At 42.1% G+C, this 20,048-nt stretch overlaps 1 protein-coding gene across 6 annotated transcripts in view; it reads left to right on the forward strand.

The window, feature by feature from the left end:
• The window catches only part of QRICH1 (glutamine rich 1), a 27,831-nt gene continuing 7,783 nt past the window's right edge, over nt 1–20,048 (forward strand). Inside the window, exons 1-4 of one of the 6 annotated variants that reach the window (XM_083425091.1) lie at nt 46–153; nt 2,438–2,500; nt 7,772–8,104; nt 14,438–15,460. In XM_083425091.1, coding sequence (XP_083281217.1) covers nt 7,793–8,104; nt 14,438–15,460 — 1,335 coding nt within the window. In that variant the 5' untranslated portion in view covers nt 46–153; nt 2,438–2,500; nt 7,772–7,792. Of the gene's footprint in view, nt 154–450; nt 825–2,437; nt 2,501–7,771; nt 8,105–14,437; nt 15,461–20,048 lie in introns of those variants that run through there. The other 5 variants (XM_083425093.1, XM_083425092.1, XM_083425090.1 and 2 more) reach the window with 5 other exon arrangements.

The following is a 20,048-nucleotide window of genomic DNA, read 5'->3' on the forward strand; positions in this document are numbered from 1 at the left end:
TCGCGCGGCTTGGAGGCGGAGCTGTCGCGAGCTCGAGCCCGGGCGCCGATTGGTTGCGGCGGGTTGAATGTAAGATGGCGCCCAGGGACCTGTGAGGGGAAAAAAGACGCGGGGCCTGAGGTGGCGACGGCGCGAGGCGGCAGAGGGGCCGGGGTGAGGCGGCGCTGGGCGGGGACGCTGACAGCCGAGCGGCGGACGTGGGGCGGACGGGAGGGCTGGAGTGGGGCGGGGGTTGGTGAAGAAGAAGAGGAGCTGCCTCAGACCGGGCGGGGTGGAAGAGGAGGAGGAGGAGGAGAAGAAAAAGAATAGCGGCGGCGGGGGGGGAGGGGTAGCGGGGCCGAAGCGCGCTCCCGCGAGCCCGGCTGCTGTGTGTGTGTGGGGCGCTGGGGAGCGCGTGCGCGCGCGTTCCGCGGTGGTGGGGGGCGGGCGGTGGTGGGGGGGCACTCTTTGCGTGCGTGTTGGAATTGGAGACTCGTAGGGCGGGATCGGGCCGCGGCGCGCAGACTTCGAGGCCTTGCGTCGTTCGTTCCACGGTGCCCGCGGCCCCGCCTTGCGCTCCCGACTCTTCACCAGCACCCAGCTCCCCCTCCCCGGTTCCAGAGGCGGCAGTAGGCGCGCGCGTTCCCGGCGTTTCGCGCGCTGCGAAGTCCACCACCAGGGCCCTGTGGGGCCGGGCGCGCGCCTTGGGTTTGCTGCTGCGGGCGCGCTCGCGCCGCTTCTCCTTCAAAGGCGCCGACTCGGGTGCAGCAGCAGCAGCAGTCGCAGGCGAAGTTCCAGGATGAGGCCGGCGGGCCCTAGTGCTGCAGAGACCCTGGGGAGGCGGGGTGAGCTGCCACGGCTGTGGCCAATTTTCCTCACTCTTCCCAAACCCCTTCGGCCGCCGTTGCTTCTTCTCCTCCTCCTCCTCCTTTTCACCTAGCCATTCGCGCGCCAGTTTCGTGCGACCAAGGATGCTCATCCCCACCCTTGGCCAGAAGGCTATAATAAATGGAGGCGAGGCGGATCAAGGCGGGGCCTTTTCGGTGTGCTGGCCTTGTCTAGGAGCCTGCAATATTTACAAATACTGTACCTAAAAGCGCTTCGTGCTGTGCATTACAGTGGACCGTTGAGTGTAGCCTTGTGCAATACATCTGACAGGACAGTTAGGCTTACTTGAGCGATTCTCTCTCTCTCTTCCCCCACCCCATACACAAGCTGAGTAACTTTCCCTATTCAGCTGATTTCAGCTGTATGATTATCGGTCTCTGGATTTCGTTTTCCTTAAAACCGATAGATACCTTTTAACACTGCTGTTTCCCTGCAACCAGTGACTGGGGGATTATTTGCCCTATTTATCATTACTAATGATAGATGAGTGGAGGAATCTACCGTGGGCCCTTTCCTGGCTTTCAATTCCTGTGGGTCTGTCACGTGAACTATTCCTTTAGCATCCCAAAGAGAGTTTTGTAGTACTTGAAAACCTAGGTTTTTGTGGATAAGACCACCTTTTGTTCCTGTGCATTTTCTTAGGGCTCTTCTAGGCTTTCGGACCCTTGGCTGGAGCATTTGTAAATGTAAAGCACAATATGCTACCATTACTATGGAAATGCACTAATCAACTTTTATGCCAGCATGTGCCTAATGTCACAAACATGTCTTGATCAGTAGGGTGGGCAAAAGATTTGCCCAGATGGAACTGAGAATCTTGCTGCTTACTTGAATAATAGCACTAGTAATAAACAACTGTCGTGGGTGGGTGCATATAAACAAGAGGTTGCAGGTTCAGCCCCCACAATCTCCAGATAGGTCTGGAAGTTACATTATTCTGAAACACTGCGGTCCTGCAGATGTTACTTGACTACAACTTGCTTCATCCCAAACCATTGGCTGTGTTGCTTGGGGATGACGGAAATTTAATCAGTATCTGCAGGGCCAGAAGTTTCCCACACCTGGTGTAGACGATACAGATGTTCAATACTTCCTGTATCTACTGCAGCCATGCCTGTGGTGTTTCACTTGCTACCTCATTCAAGGTTTCTGAAACCTTGTCCATCTGCAAGCTTTTATACTAACACATTTTTACCAAGTTAGTTTATATTCTGCTATTCCTCTATCACAGAGCTCAAGGCAGCTCATAGAAGTAAAGGGAGCATGTCACATACACATCACATAATTCAGCATGGAATACTGAGTAGTTCTTGTTTCAGAAAGTTTGCGTTTTAATTTTATTTTCTTAAAAGGCACTGGAATTAGAAAAGCTCTAGAATTGCCTTTTTAAAACAATGAAGTAGCTAGAAATGTGAAAAAAATGGGGAAAGGTGGGGGATTGAACTTTTTTGGAGGGGCCTTCACATCTCTACCAACTTTGTCATATAACATTGTCTTCTCCCTTTATATTTCTTAAATAAATACAATTAAAGTGGGGATGGAAAGGGTTTCTTTGTTCTGTCTTCTCCAGAATGTCACGAGTCTAAAAGAGTTCAGGACACGAATATCAGAAATACATACAGCATGGTGCCTGGTGAGTTTAGATTGTCTGCATACTACAAATGTGTGTGCTTTCAATAATGTTTAAGTTCTGAGAACTAACTGCTTGCTAATCAGTTGGCTTGGCCTGACTTTCCAGATTTAATATTTACATGAAAATGCAGATAAAGGAATACTTGTTTCCTTAGGCAGGAGTCGTTGTTTTACATATCATTTATTTCAATTTTTCCTGAAAGTTGATGGAATGCACATTATACCAAGGTCATGTAAGGATGAAAGCTCAGTAAACAAACAACTGATCTTTGATTCATATATGATTTCTGCAGCAATGGTATCATTAACATAAATGCATTTCTATATTTATGGATGTTGGCTAAAGCATTAACGCACTTGATGTGCATTACTTTTTTCTGGATGGTATCTTGGCACAGTGACACTAGGCTGAAGAATATCTCCTGCAATTCACTGGTGCTTGTAGCTTATATAATGGAAGGTGATTGCTTCAAGACTGGAAGATTCCAAGGAGGTAAAATAGCTTGTGATGGTTCAACTTGGGGTGAGCAAATTGCCATTGTAGAATTCTTGTCAACTTTTGTCCTATACCACTTTAAGCTTCCTCCAGAGTTGATCTTGCTGCTTCTAAAATATTTGGTAAATGAAAGCTTCAAATGTTTAACTACTAATCTGCCTCAGTTTTATGAAACAGTGGTAGTGACAGTAGCACCTGTGAAAAGAAAAGTTGTTTCCTACCAGTAAATTACCGGTACATTAGGTTACAAAGGTGTGGACAAGGTAGGAAAATACTGTAACTGTGAATTTCAACTGTTCGCCAGTATTTAATTGGAAAAAGGATCTTAGAAGCAGTGGTAAAGTATTTAATGAGTTGGTCAAATCTTCTGAAGTAGAGAGTTATCAACCCTTACTGTATAATGTGTCTGGATGTGTCAAGATTTACAGGAAAGGAAAAATATATTTCTGGGTAACTTCTGTCAAACAACTTAGACTGGCTGTTGCTTCTTTTTGAAGTGGTGGCAGAAAAAGGCAACAGTTATAATGTTAGGCCAAATTTTTATCTTGATTTCAATCATTGGTTCTCAAAAGTATGAGATGTGTGATCCACCCTTTAATAATTTCATAGAAATAAAAATTAAGATCTTAAGTCCTAATTGTATTTAAAGGTACAGTGGTACCTCGGTTTATGAACTTAATCCGTTCCGGAAGTCCGTTCTTAAACCAAAACCGAGGCACGCTTTTCCTAATGAGGCCTCCCGCTGCTGGTGCCCTTCCACCGTTTGGATTCCATTCTTAGACCGAGGTAAAGTTCTCAAACCAAACCAAGACACTATTTCCGGTTTTGCAGAGTTTGTAAACCAATTTGTTACTAAACCGGACTCTTCTTAAACCAAGGTACCACTGTACTTTGAAAGGCAGGCTCTTGAATATTGTATGACATTCTCTAGCTAGTATATTTGTGGAAATCATATCAGCCCTAGAAAATGGGGCCCATGAATATTTCCCAATGTTATAATAATACTTTATTAAGTAAGAATACTTTATTAAGTAACTCAGAATCTTATCCGTTTACATAAGATTGAGGCAAACTAAAAGGGTCTGCATTTCAAAATCCACTGATTTGAAAACAATGATGACTCCTCCAGTGTCTTGATAGCCATAATGTTCCAGAATCCATATTGCCTTCCATTGGGCCAACCCAAATGCCCACAAAATATCGTTTATCAGCCTATTTGACTGGGGAAGCTACTTTGTCTGCATCTGGTCAGAGTCCTTAATGGAATGTGGGAGGTAGTAGACATTTAAATGAACCTCTCTTAGATATTATACAGGTTTCAGTTTTCACCTGGGACTTATGGGAAGAAGGAATGGTTAATTCCTCAAATCCAGCCATATGTCTCCATTGTTAACTACTCCTAAAATTTGCAAAAATTGCAAAATTAAGGCGGTGGGCAGGGGAGACACACAGACTGTTCTTGTAACTTTTCCAGAATCTGACTATCCTTAGCAGCTTGATTAAATGTAAATTCCCTTGAGTAAGTGGGGCTTAGCAGTATGTTTGGAATTGGAGTATAATTTTATTCCAGTGTGAGGTCCAGTATTAAACCTGATAATTATTACCCCATTCTGTGACAGCAATGCATTTGAAAAGGCTACTTCTTTGGCTAGAATCAGCTGATTCTAGCCAATGCCACCAAATGCTTTTCTGCTGGAAAAAGCGGTGTGTCAAAATGTTAGATTTAATCTCCCTTGCTGTTGGGGAATTGTGTTTACTGGGTCAGCAGCAAAGGGAATAGCATCATTAGTTCTGCCTTGCACAGCCAGAACATTTTTGCCACCTGGAACCTTGATTGGAAAAGTGGGGATCTTTTTTATTAAGCATCTTAATTTGAATACTTAAGTGGCTAAAATATGGGAGCAATATGTTTAACGTACAACTTTCTAGAAAAAGTAGATCAGATTTACTAGTTAAATATAAAGACTTCTCTAGGCAATGTGTATATTCTTCCCCTCTAAACTTTAACTATTAAATAGGCCTGATTTGAAAAGCATTCTGTGACAGTGGCAGTCAATTTATGTGTCTTATTTTAAAAACATAATTACATTTTTGGCTTGGGTCTCCTACTTTTTGGATCCATCTGCATCTGATGATGTATCTGGCATGGCAAGTTTGCAACTATTCTTGTAGCAATTGGGCCTCATATACGTTAAATGTAATTGATTCCTTTAGGTTTGCTTGGTGTGATATTGATGCCCATGATCTGTGGGAAACTTTCTAGTGCTTTACTTTTCTGCAGAAAATTTTCCATAAATTCAGTAGCAACAATGAATGGGTGCCAATTACAAATACAATATTGTGCAAGTGTGGCAGTTTCAAAGTTTTTAGCTTTGCTTTCTAAATACAGGTAAAATGAGTATTGTTTTATATATAATAAAATATATAAATTAGATCACTCTCGTAATTTGCATAGGATCCCACCTGAAAATCTACATAATTGTTGGGGCCTCATTTATACATGGAGTACTGCATTTGCTGCCTTCCTGATGGTTGCTGCCACATGACCATTGCTAATAACTGCAATTTCCATCCTCACAGAGTGAATCATGTAGTTATACCATGATGCCAATTTGACCCAATTTGGTTATTCATTGCTGGCATGGTATGTTCCATCCTAATAATGTAGATGGAAGTTGCAGATGATACCAAGAGTAGTGCAGGGAGCCAGCATGGGGCAGCAGCATTCATGGTGCTCCAAATAATATGTAGCCAGGGCCAGAGACGTCTGCTTGACTTTTCAAAAACAAGAAATTCGATAGAGGGCCCAGACATCATCTTCTGGTCTCAATGGTAGCTGAAATCTGAGACATGTGTTTGAGTCCTACAGTAGTCCACTGTAGGTGATTATTGTTAATATATGTCTTGTGAGCAGCTCTAGAGGTGATACGACTGCATGCAGGGCTACCTTTGTACAATAAATGTATTAATGTGAACAAATAAATGCCTAGATGCTGGGTGGCTTCACTTCAGTGATTATTGAAGTGATGACTTTTCTCTCACCTCAGGCTTTCTCACTGTGGAGTAACTGTGGCGGTGTCTCTCTTGAGCTTTCATTTCTCTTTAATTGCAGAATTTCTTTGGTAGTGGAAACTACAGTATAATGCTTTATGAGTGAGAAACTGGTTTGTATGTTGCTACGCCTTGTCACTCAGTACTGTTAAGCGTTCAGAATTATTAGCAACGCTTATGTTGCTTAAAAAACAAATCCTGCTTCTCAGGGTTTATGCGTATTGACCAGGGATGTGTGTGTTCTGTATACATTTTTCACCCCATTTCATATTTTTCATAAGGAAACACAAATTCCATACTTATACCGTCGTACCTTGGAAGTCGAATGGAATCCATTCTGAAAGTCCGTTTGACTTCCAAAATGTTTGGAAACCAACATGCAGCTTCCAGTTGGCTGCAGGAAACTCCTGCAGCCAGTCGGAAGCCGCAGAACCTGTGTTGGACGTTTGGGTTCCAAAGAACGTTCACAAACTGGAACACTCAATTCCAAATTTGAATCGTTTGGGAGCCAAAATGTTTGACTCTCAAGGCATTCGACTTTAAAGGTACGACTGTAATATGAAAAATGTTAGGCAACCTAATGTATAATATATATTTACTTTGAATTTATTTTCCAAAATCTTTGGACTTTTTGAATGGCCTATGTTGTTCAACTGTAAGTCAATAGATTTGGCAAAGCCTTTGCCAAAACGATTACTTTTGCTTAATGAAAACTTTATCACTGTGGCCTGCCCACCAATTGAAGGAGGCCTTGCAGCCTGCAGATTTAGTGAATCTTATGCAAGACTCAGTGGGTATACAGTAAAAAAAATACTCTGATTACCTTGCTTTGCATAATTATTTTAGTCATTAGGATACATGCTAGGCTAAACAATAAGGTCCTACTAGTCCCTCCCAGTTCCTGAAATTTCGCTGGGTGCTGACCCTTCCACACTTTAAATAGAAACTTGGTGTGCATGTTTAATGGAAGCTGAGATCATTTAGGCATTAAATTGTACACTTGTGCAAAATGTCCAGGCCCTGATGAATCATTTCTACTTAGTGTGTGGTTGATACTGAAGCCATGAAACAATGTGTTAGAGCATCCACAAAAAGGAAGGTCTCTTTACTTGGAGCAATGATCCACTTATTCTCTGAATCAGAATTACCTCTGCAGAGCCTGAATGTTTCCCTTTTGGAAATTGGGAACCTTCTGGAGGGATTCCCTCATCTTCCCTCTCCCCCCACCCCACTTCCTTTTAGATTTTCCTGTCCTTGCACCATTGTGACTTGGTTTTGGGTGCTGAGCAATGTTATGCTACGTTGCTAGGAATGGTTACCTTTTTTGCATGCACAGGGAGACAAACATTTCAGGGGAATCGGTAGCCTGTTGGAGTTGTGGAACCTTTTTTAAAAACAACAACAACTTTTATTCCATGCCTAGTGGGAACTCCCCAGTTTTTACAGAGGGTACCATATATCAGTGGCGACTTTAATCCTCTGATTTGTATTGGGCTTGACTCTGCCTTGAGTTGAGGTTCTCATTGAAAGACAATGGGTTTGTAGATTAGTGGATCTTAATAGAAAGTTGCATGTGTCTGTTATGCATGACTTTTCAATAAATTAACTTGTGGTGAGTAGTCAGAATGACCCGAATAATATTTCTACCTTATTGATAAAGACATCAGAAATGTAGAGAGAGTGACTTAGAGTGTAATTGTAACTTCTTGCTTTGTTTCTTTTAAGGAATCCTGAGTACCTTGCAATATGAATAATTCTTTGGATAACACCATTTCCTTTGAAGAATACATCCGTGTCAAAGCACGAACGATCCCACAGCATAGGATGAAGGAATTCCTGGACTCCCTTGCCTCCAAGGGTCCTGAGGCCTTACAGGAGTTTCAGCAGACGGCTGCTACCACCACCATGGTATACCAGCAAGGTGGCAACTGCATCTACACAGATAGCACAGAAGTGGCTGGATCTTTGCTTGAACTTGCTTGCCCAGTAACAACAAGCGTCCAGCAGCAAACACAGCAAGAGCAGCAAATACAAGTGCAGCAACCCCAGCAAGTTCAGGTAATCTTAAAAGGATGCGCATCTTACTCTCTGCTGCTTTCATACATAAAAGCATGCAGGGATTTGTGCTCTGGGCAGCTTTCATAGACAACTGTAGAGACACACTCCTTGCATTTTCTCTCCTCCAAAACAAATGAATTGAAAAAGAATGTAGTTGTTAGGTACAAATGTTTTTGCTCGTCGCTCAGATAGGTTAAAGATTTTATTTAGTTTTCTATATATCTGTTACATGGACCAATCTAATTCAAATCAGAAACTTAATTTAAATTTCTCCACCCTGCTAATTTTGCTTTTTCTTTTCATAGTGCACAAAGTACCTGTGTTAAGTACTTGGGTGATATTCAGTTGTCCAAATGTTGGGCATGCGTGGGGCTGCAGAGGAGAGGAAGGGGAAAGTCCTCTCAGTGTTGGATATCTGTGAATGTTCTTTAAAAGCAAACATGACCATAAGATAAATTATTAAGAGTACTGTATAGTCTAAAGAGCACAGGAATAAGGCAAACCAATTTTAACTTTACTTCCCAAATGCCACTCTTTCAAACAGTGTATCCGTATTTCTAGAGGCCTGGTGTATCTTGAATTTTCAGACATACTCTTCTGCAGAAGTGACTTTTAAAGCACATTTGCACAAAACTTCCTGACTGCGTCTAGTGTTTCATTTAAACCAATAATACCCATCATTCTGGTGAATACCTAATGGAAAACAAATGGCTTACTGTAACCTATATGATTCAGTGTTAATAACTGAGTCATGCGTTCCTTAGGAACTTTGCATTTGCCTGCTGGTGAAAGGAAAGCAGAGAGGGGGCCAACCTTATCTCCCATGGAAGAGAGTTTACAATCTGGGAGCAGCCACTCAGAAGACCCTCTCTTGTGCCTTCACTAAATTTACCTGTGATGGTGGAACCAAGAGCAGGGCCTCCCCTGAAGATAACAAAGCCCGGGCAAGCTCATATAAGGAGGTACAGCCCTTCTGATAGCCTGGATCCAAGCCATTTAGGGCTTGTCTAGCAGTCAGGTCCATAACTTCTCTGTCTTCTTCCTTTCCCTTTCAACCCTTAACTGAATTCAATCAACATAAACCTGATCACAAAAGTTTTGAGTCTGCCATCATTGAGCTTTACATTTTGAATAGTGACTGTGGAGAGATTCTTTCAAGGCTCTGCATCAGCACTGGCAGTAGGACTCCTGGGGTCAATTGGCTGTCACCCAAGGCCAAATTCTACTTGTGGCCTTATGGTTGCCAGTTCCTACTGTATATGGAATTATAATTGCATACATACATGAATCTGAGTAACAGGGACGGTTAACCTTAGATTTTTAATACTGCTAATATTTGATTTGACGCGGGTGGCGCTGTGGGTTAAAGCCTCAGTGCCTAGGGCTTGCCGATCGTAAGGTCGGCGGTTCGAATCCCCGTGGCGGGGTGCACTCCCGCTGTTCGGTCCCAGCGCCTGCCAACCTAGCAGTTCGAAAGCACTCTTTAGTGCAAGTAGATAAATAGGGACCGCTTACTAGCGGGAAGGTAAACGGCGTTTCCGTGTGCGGCTCTGGCTCGCCAGAGCAGCGATGTCACGCTGGCCACGTGACCCGGAAGTGTCTTCGGACAGCGCTGACCCCCGGCCTCTTTGAGTGAGATGGGCGCACAACCCTAGAGTCTGTCAAGACTGGCCTGTACGGGCAGGGGTACCTTAATATTTGATTCTGCCAGTCCCCAGTAATTGGAAACACAGTGAGCAGTTTAGTTCACCCTTGATTTAGGAATTATTAATTTTCCCCATGGAGGAATTTAGACCTTACTTTATTATACTACTTGAAGCAAACACATGCTTTGTGGCCATATTGTGTTTAACTTGAAGTACAGACAATAACAAACTAGCAGAAAATGTAGTCATGCTTCAGAGCTTAGTAGACTAATCCTATATTTCTCTGTATTATGAAACCTAATGTGAATCAAAAGTACATGGCTCTTTGCTACTGTGTAAACAGTTACAGGCTAGTGCTTTCATTTGGATTTCTTCAAAGAGTTTTATTTACATTAGAAAAACAGGACTTGTTCAGCAAACCTAGGTGCCCCTGACATTTAATTAAATGCAACAATACCTAGGCAAAGCACTCAGCTGTAGGTCTCCATTGGAAATTTGAGTTCTAACTATGTTGCCTTGCCTGGATGCTATTTGCACTTTCAACCATCTATCTATAATAGTGAACTTAGCATATGATAGTTCTGGCACTGATATATAGATAGAATCAGTGTAAGAATCAGTTGTGGTATACTGAATGCTTAAATTTAGGATTAGGCCAGTCTTTTTTTTAAAAAAAACCCTATTGATGCACAGAATATAGAAATATCTAATAGATGAAATAATGAGGGTGTTGAACAACACTCTAATTATTCGAACCTTTTCCATCGGACCTTGTATAGCTTGAAGGTATCCTAAATATTGCTGCTCTAAACCTCTTCAGACCATTAAAAATAAATTTTGACGAAAGAATACAATCCAGTTAAAAAACAGCAGCACTGAAGTATAATGCAATACAAAATAGAAAGCACTGGGGATTTCATTCATTGTGAGCAATGCATAAGCAATGTATTGACTACTCTACATAGCTATTTTGCATTAGCTAGTTGCATATTACATTTCTTTGTAAACACGAAATATAAAACTATAGTCACTTTAAGTATTGAACTTAATTTAAGTATTGAACTACAATGTTCTTACTCTGCCCTCAAATATGAAATAAAAATTGATTCAACTCTGTGTGGCAAGGGGGTTCTATGGACAGATAGTTACCATCACCATGATGTGAGAGGATGATATAGGAATGTGCATTTGGGGAAATTAGCACACCCACCCAATTCCAGACACGAAAAGATTGTCAGAGCTGTTTTGTTCATGCCTTTGCATGACTAAAAAAATGGGACTGCTTTTTGAAAGATAAATAGCTCTGAATTTGTGATGTGTACCATTTTTGCCATGATACCTTCTGGGCCAAGCTAAATGTGACTAAGAAAATGCTCTGTGAGTGTCCAACTGCATATATGGTTTGGCACTTAAACTTGTCTCTGGATAAAATACATTTCATTTTTCAAATATGAAAACTGTTGCAACTCACAAAAGCGCCTGTGGGCTGCTGAAGATTTTTTTGGGGGGGGGGCACTTGCATATTAGTAGTAAGGCATAATAGAATTGAGGAATACTAGTGCAAAATGATTTTATAAGTTGATACCAAATTTTATCAAAAGTATGAATTGTGTATCATATAGAGGATTAAAGCAAACTAGTCTTCCTTTTTAGTTCATATGATTCTATACTTGTTCTCCATGTGCATGTAAGGCATTCCTAGTCAGGTACCTGAAAGAAAGTTTTCACAGATGAGCACTAAAGCTGCTGAATGACATCTATATGGTCATACCTTGGAAGTCGAATGGAATCAGTTCCGGAAGTCCATTTGACTTCCAAAAAGTTTGGAAACCAAAGCACGGCTTCTGATTGGCTGCAGGAAGCTCCTGCAGCCAATAAGAAGCTGTGGAAGCCCCATCGGACGTTCGGGTTCCAAAGAATGTTTGCAAACCAGAACACTCACTTCTGGGTTTGTGGCGTTCGGGATCCAAGGTATATGCAGTCAAGGTGTTTCCCATCCCACAGTCTGCCCTGAAGCACAGCATTAAAAACAAACAAGCCTGCAGTGTGATATTTGCTGGTAGTCCTTTCTAAGCTTCAGAAGAAACCAGTTTCACTACCTTCCTGAGATACACTTATATGTAAGATAATAAGGAGCTGCCAGCAAGGAAGCCTATGCCCAAGCGCCAAGGAGCTTAAACAATACAAAGCTTTGTCTTAAGGAGGAGTAAGAAGGTGCCTCGTTAAATATTTATTAAACTAACAGGAAGCTGTCTAATTTTAAGAACAAGATAAGCAGTTAGCACCTATGAAAATAAAGCTCAGGAAGTTTTAACTTGTTTGCTTTGATAGGCTCCCCCAAACAGTTTGACTACACAGTATTCTTGCTTCATACATGCATATACGTAGCTTGGTTTCTCATTGCTTAATTCCTCAAATTTGTTGGTTTTCAGCTGAACTAAAAACATTGTTTGAGTTAGCACAAAAGTCAATCTCTTTGATATTTGATGCTGCAGCCATGAGTGATAAGCATGCATTTGTGAACTATTCTTAGATTGTTCTTCTGTCACTCCACCCCCCTTTGCCTTACACTTTGAGAGTATCTTTGAAACAATAGGAGACCTTTTTTGTCATGTTCCTTCACCACCACCACTTTGGTTCTGTGTTCCATGTATAGCTGGAAACTAACAGCAAATGCTTCTGTATTGATTATATCAGTGGACATGAGAGAAGTCTGTCTGATTATGCTTTGGTTTGACCAGCAGGATTATTACAGACACATTCCTTTCTACTGCCTGTGTAGAGTTTAGGTGGGATTAGTTCATATTCTACATACAGATTGCTTTAATCTTCATAGAAAACTATTTGGAGCCTTTTTGTGAGTGAGGGGAACTTCACAAATCTTGTGTGTGATAGGAATGTAAGTATGTGCTTGGTAGCTTCTTTTAAAATGGTCAGCAAAGTTTAAATTAGACAACACATGCTGGACAGAAAAAGGTAAACTGTTTGATACATGTGGCACTGAGAGAGCTTACTGCTTATAAAAAGGAGCTATTGAATTCTGCAGCTTTAATCCCAAAACCCTAATTTGGGATAAACCCTAGATTTTAAGCATGTTCAGTTAACTGAGCATATAGAATGTACTTCAACACTTGTGTCTTGTTATGGAATTTGGAAACTGCTGTGATTAAGTCAGAATTCGTTGCTGCTTCTCGTCAGTTTCAATAACTGACTTAGAGCATTTTTTATCATATCTAGAAATGTGGTTTTGCTTTGACTTATTTCTACATTAACTTAGCTGGTCTTTGGATAATCAGCTATCCTATCCGTTTTCTGCTTTTAACTGTTTCTCTTTTCTGCATTTCAAGATTAGCATAAGAGTTTTGAGTGATAGATAGCATGTTCTCATTACTATATTAATTTTTTATATCTAGTATTTCCACCCGTAGTTATTTTTGTAGGTGGTATCTGCAGAATATTTTGGGACTCAACACATTTGCAGAAAAATTAGTAGTTTGTAAATTAAAGACCTGTAAATGTTAAAATCTTCTAAGAAACACCTCTGTTTAATTTGGGGAGTAATTTGTTCACAGGTTTTCCACATAAAGTTACCATGTTAGATTTGTGACTTCAGACAAAAGTGCACCATTACATTTCCCATAGGAGTATGCACATGTAAGAATTTGCCCCTAGTTTGGTGTTAATAAGAGGACAATAATGTGAAGTTTGGAAAGTATTGCTGCCTCTGTTGCAGGCTTTTAAGTATTATATGTGATACTATTACTAAAAAAAGTAAGAATTTCTTAAGTTTTGTTGAGTGCTTCAGCTATCACCTCTTACTACAATTTTGTTGCATTATACTCATTCAAAAACACTTTCTTCCAGTATAGCAAGATGCCTCTGTAGGAAATCCATTCCTTCCATTTTCTTATAGTTGCACTATTAAGATTACACCTTTTTGAGAAGTTCTAACTACATACACACACTTATAAGAAAACGTTGTCTGAATAATAAGTTTATGGTATCCTGGGAAGGTGCTATTCAGCTCTCAAGCCAGCCTAGAATAGAAGATTCATAGTGCTTTTCAGGACTCCTGGGATGGTGGCTGGTTGGAGAGGTTGGGGAAAAATCTCCTTTTATCATCATTCTGAAAACATCCCTTGCTCTTCTGTACATCACTAGAAATTTACTGCCTGCTTCAAACCAGAGTGCTTTTTCTGGAGAGTAGGAAAATGAAAAAGTGCCTATTCTCTCCCAACTTCTCTTCCCAAACCTTCACATATAGTGCAGGGAAGATGAGTTATTTAGCCTCAGATGCACATTCTCTGATCCCAATTTCTGCTGCCACCAGCCCTTTTCCAGCTGCATGTGAGCTGTTTACAAGCTTGAGTACACTAAATTCTTTCATAGTCAAAAACTGATGTACAGCTGCCTTCAACATTCTGAGGCTGTCGAAGGCCGCCTAAGAGTGCTCATTCTTCACTGGGATATTGTCAGTTTTTCTCTCTTGCCTTAATTTACAAATTAATTTGAAATATTGGGTGGTCCCCAAGTGTACAGAAATGACTACTTTTTATGTATGGCCGCATTCTGATACCCAACTGACAGTTCACTTATATTATACTTTCTCCTTGGCCTAATCACAAAAGTCAGTAGATCAGAGGTTTTGGAGTTAATGAATGCTAACTTTTGAATCCTTGTTTTACAGGTGCAAGTTCAGGTTCAGCAATCCCCTCAGCAAGTCTCCACTCAGCAGCTTTCTCCCCAGCTCACTGTTCATCAAGCCTCAGATCAGCCCATACAGGTCCAAGTGCAGATCCAAGGTCAGGCACAACAGCCGGCACCTCAGACGATACAGGGTCAAGCGCTTCAGAGTCCTAGCCCTTCTCAGTTGCAGGCAGCTCAGATCCAGGTGCAGCATGTGCAGACTGCTCAGCAAATCCAGGGTGCCGAAATACAGGAGGAGCATATGCAGCATCAGCAAATCCAGGCACAGCTTGTGGCAGGACAGGCTATTGCTGGGGGCCAGCAGATCCAGATCCAGACAGTTGGGGCGCTTTCCCCTCCTCCATCTCAGCAGGGCTCACCACGCGAAGGCGAGCGAAGGATCAGCACCGCCAGTGTCCTCCAGCCAGTAAAGAAGCGCAAAGTGGATATGCCTATTACTGTGTCATATGCTATTTCAGGGCAGCCGGTTGCCACAGTCCTGGCCATCCCCCAAGGCCAGCAGCAGAGTTATGTATCGTTAAGGCCGGACTTGTTAACGGTGGATAGTGCCCACCTGTACAGTGCCACTGGGACCATAACCAGCCCTACTGGAGAGACTTGGACCATCCCTGTTTACTCTGCGCAACCACGTGGCGACCTGCAGCAGCAAAACATAACCCACATTGCCATCCCCCAGGAGGCCTACAATGCCGTCCATGTCAGTGGCTCCCCGACGGCCCTAGCCACTGTGAAGCTGGAAGATGACAAGGATAAGATGGTGGGAGGTGCATCAGTAGTGAAAAACTCTCATGAGGAAGTGGTGCAAACCCTTGCCAACTCCCTTTTCCCAGCACAGTTTATGAATGGCAATATCCACATTCCAGTGGCAGTGCAAGCAGTGGCAGGGACATATCAGAATACAGCCCAGACGGTCCATATATGGGACCCACAGCAGCAGCAGTCCACACCGCAAGAGCAGGGGCAGCAGCAGCAGCAACACCAGCAGCTGCAAGTTACTTGCTCTGTAAGTAAACTACTTTAATGAACAACCTGTCTGCATTGTGGAGTGTTCCAAATGTAGAGAGCAGTGGCTTAGCCCAAGGGCAGAACTGTCTGCAGTGTGTCAAAGACAGCGAAACTTTACTCAGAGTAATATGTACGTTGTTTTTATGTAAAGTTACTCAGCTTGCATGCACTTGGATGTTCTTCCAGAATTTTGTATGGAGAGGTGGGCGTATGATGAGGATTTTGAGCGTTAAGGGTTCAGGTAGCAGCATGGGGCACAGATATTCTGCTCTTTCCTGCTGTAAAGAACTGTGCAGAAACTTGACTGCACGTTTTGAAATGTAATGTCTATATTCTCCTCTTCCCCCTTTTGAGGACCATGTAATATACTTGTGTTTCTGCAAATGGTTTTCTGCCAAAAACAACAACCCGAGGGTGTGTTTTTTAAAAAAAGGAAATGGACTTGTAAATTGCAAAAGGTAAATGGTCCTTCCTCAGGGTGCTAACTATCAGAAATGCTGAATTAGTATAAATTTCACTTGATTCCCAAATTTGAAACTCTGGACTGGGAGTGGACATCTATTACTGTTCAGGGTGAATGAAACATTTTTTGTTCTTTTTCTGGGAATGGCAGAATGGGGTAGGGGTTAGTTAGTATTACACTAGGATGCAGAAGAACAGTGTTGGTACTTCTTCCTACCCTACATTTAATTCTAATGGTGTACATAAGGCAAACCTTCTCACCTTTCCAATCTCTCCAATATTTATGCTAAATCTTCTGTTGGGCTAATCATTAAGCTTTATTAGCTGCCATTACAATGGGTTGTGTTGAGACTAAATCACATCAGTGATTTGCAAAACACTAACTCTAGAGTCAGGTGCTGTTACTGAGAGAGTCCTTCTTGTCTGAAATCTGTCATGGATTGTGAAGGTAAAGGGACTACTGACCATTAGGTCCAGTCGCGGATGACTCTGGAGTTGCGGCACTCATCTTGCTTTATTGGCCGAGGGAGCTGGCATACAGTTTCCGGGTCATGTGGCCAGCATGACTAAGCCGCTTCTGGCGAACCAGCGCAGTGCACGGAAACACTGTTTACCTTTCCGCCAAAGTGGTACCTATTTATCTACTTCCACTTGGATGTGCTTTCGAACTGCTAGGTTGGCAGGAGCTGGGACTGAGCAACGGGAGCTCACCCCGTCGCAGGGATTTGAACCGCCAGCCTTCTGATCGGCAAACCCTAGGCTCTGTGGTTTAACCCACAGTGCCACCTGCGTCCCGCGTCATGAATTGTACCTGGGGCTATATACAAAGCCTATCCCTGTTGGAACTGCAATCCCTCCTTTGTACGTGTTAGTGAGGTTCATATATGTGAATTTGCAGGTTGTGGTGTTTTGGTTGAAGTAAGAACAGGTTCTTTAGTAAATACATGGTGACGTGGCCTTTGAAAATACACCTCACCCCATATATGGAATGGCATATGATAGAGCATGCTGTACTCGTGCTAAACTCACTTCATAATTCAGTTGTCCATACAGCAATATGGGGTATGGATAAAAAAATGGGTGTGGCCACAATTGCCATTATAACGGAATACACTTTGACAGAAATATTCCACTATGAGTTAATGTTAGGAGTGATTACCACTGGTTCAAAATTTTCAAGTGCAGTTAAGAAATTACATGTAGATTTTTTTTGTTCTAAGCTCTTAAGTACGTGCAGTGAAATATAAACTTAATTGGATTTCTCTGTTCTCTGTTTATTGTGCCAAATTTTTGCTAGAAAGCAAAATGTAGCATTTTTGTGGTTCTCTTAACATAACTTGCAGCCTGACTTGCAAGAGTGTTGGGTTCCCACAGCTACTCTATTCCTCCTAAAATCCTATTCGTCCATGGGATTTTAGGAGGGTTTTGATGTTGTCTTAGAGCATGTAGAAGATTGCAGATTTTTTGTTCTAGACTTACTGAGGCCAATCCTTGTTGGGTCCAGTAGCATCGCCAAATTTTCTCAACTCCCATGTTGTTTCTTGCATTTCTTTTGTCTCCAACAAGACTACTTTCTGTGTGCCATCTACCCCACTGGAACAATTTTCACATTAGAAAATTGATCTTACACAACAGTAACTTTATCAAGCATCAACATTGCTTGGTAAAGTACCAACTATATATTTAGTAAATTGGGAGCTAAAACAGAATGGTTCTTGAGACTAGCAATAGAAATTAAAAGCTATTATTGTTTTGGGGTGCAAGTGTATCTTTTTAGGGAGATTATTCTGATCACAGCTTTTAGAGTTGGGTCTTTGAGATATTAAAAACTCAGAAGATTCCTTGGCTGCTGTTGCTTTTAACCTTAGTAGTTTAAAATAGAGCAGGAGTTCTCAAACTTACTACCCTCAGTGCTTACTTGAGAGGGCAGAAAATTACTGAGACTCATCAGTCACAAAATGACACTGTAAGGATAGAGGAAGGCACAGAATCGAGGCAGAGTTTGGCATAATCATGTGGCGGTTACTGCCCTTATCTTCTATTGATAGCCAGTCCTTTTTCAAAATTGCTAATAGTTCAGACTGCTCAAATTAAGCACAGAGATTGGCTGAGGAGCTATTGTGACTCAGCATTCTTCTTGTAGGCAGAATTTGCTGATCTAGAGGTTCAATGTGGAATCGGCTTCTTTTGTTTTTTTAATCTGCTGGGGTATTCTTACTATAAGATCTCATATATTGATCACAATTTAGAGCTAATTTAGAACTAACCTGTGTCCTAGCTAAGATAATAATTCTCACTGCCCCCAGCCATTGTGACTGATGGTCAGGAATGATGGAAGTATTCTCAATAATATCTGGTGGGCCACTGGTTAGCCACACCTGCTTTAGAGGTTTTTATCATAATGTCAAAATACTAGCTCAATTCCTCTTGAACTGAAAATGCACCATTTAAAATGAATGAATTGTATGTTAAACGTGGGATATGAAAAGAGGGGAAGGAAAAAGTAGAAGAGAAGGATTAAAGGAAATTGGGAGCAGGGCACTGCTATCAGTCTTGTATAGGTTTCAGTTAAGCTATTCAAACTTCTAAATGTTTATGCTTTCTCGCCCTCTCACTGCTAGGCAGGTCAAATATGGAAGGGGCTCAAGTATTAAAACATGGGTCAGCAAACTAAAGTCCGCCGGCTGGATCAGGCCCAATTGCCTTCTGGATCCGGCCCGCGGACGGTCCAGGAATCGCCACATGGATTGCCAGTGCTTGCGCTCTTTCCCTCTCCCTCACACGGTGGCACCGGCGCCGCCTCCCTCCCTCCTCCTGGCTTCTCCCCGCCCTGCCTAGAGGAGGAAGGGAGCTGGTCTTTGTTCGGGCCAGCAGCAGCAGCAGCGCTCAAGCGGCCACCATTTTAAGCAGCCCCTCTCTGGAGCCCTTTTCACGCCGCTCATCGTCCCTCCACCGCCACCACCAGCCCCTGCCACTTGCAAGAGACAGGTAAGCAGCCACCAGGGCTCGTGGTGCTCTTGCATCATCCTCCCCCCCCCCAAAAAAAAATATAGTCCAGTCCCTCACAAGGTCTGAGGGACAGTGGACCAGCCCCCTGATGAAACAGTTTGCTGACTCCTGTATTAAAACTTACAAACTTAAGCTATTAGCCTTATTCCCTGTTGTTTTGGTTAGGTAAGACTTTAGGTAAGTGTGTATAATCAATGACCGAAGCATTCTCATGTTTTGCTATCATATTGTTTTGTTCTGATTGTAGTCTACATCCAGGTAGGTAGGTAGCCTTATTTTTGGTTTTATTATTATTGTCTTGTTTTGTCAAAAGGATTGTAACTGAAAACTATAATAATTGCCTGGCCAGCACTAAGATACAAAATAACAGTTTGGCAGGGCTCCTTTATAGTATACTACTCTTAGGCACAGGGCCGCCTTTTACAAAAATCTATTCTAATGGAAATATTGCACTTAGAAGTGTGGGCAAACTGATGATGCAGTGACCTTCAGATTCTGTGTTTGCTAGCAGATGTATTTTCTGAAATGATTAGCATTCAGCTTTCTCCCAGCAGAGGGCAATCTGTTCACTCTGTTTTATCTCTTAATTATTCAACGTTTGTTGACATCTTCTCCTTCTTGTACCCAGCCGCAAAGACGGTTTCATAAATCAGTTTACAGTAATGTCTGAACTAGGAAACTGGTTTGACAGCAACCCACAAACCAGAATTGAAGTAACTTTATGGAAAACTGGTTTTAAGAAATTAGCGGTCTGCTTTGCGACTGGCCTCATTAGAAGAGGAAGGAATGCTTGAACTTGACAACAAACCATGGTCTTTTTGCAGGCAGGGGGTGCGCAGCTTATCTTCTCTGAACTAGACCTCTGTAGTTGCAACAAACAAAGGCAGTAACCACTATGTTACACAGGGTTTTGATTCTGCATTTTGACTTTGTAAGACGTGTTCACAGTGGTCATGAGGTAGCAAGCTAAATACATGGAATTGAGAGTGATCAGTATTTGTAGTGAAATATCAGGGGCTTCTGAGCATTAGAATTAAATGAAGAGCAAACAGCCTGAACCCACCTCCTATGAAGATTACCATTTTTATTATCTTTACTTCTCTTTATTGAAATAT

Source organism: Podarcis tiliguerta (genome assembly GCF_965153285.1).
Source record: "Podarcis tiliguerta genome assembly, chromosome: 2".
Taxonomy (NCBI): Eukaryota; Metazoa; Chordata; class Lepidosauria; order Squamata; family Lacertidae; genus Podarcis; species Podarcis tiliguerta.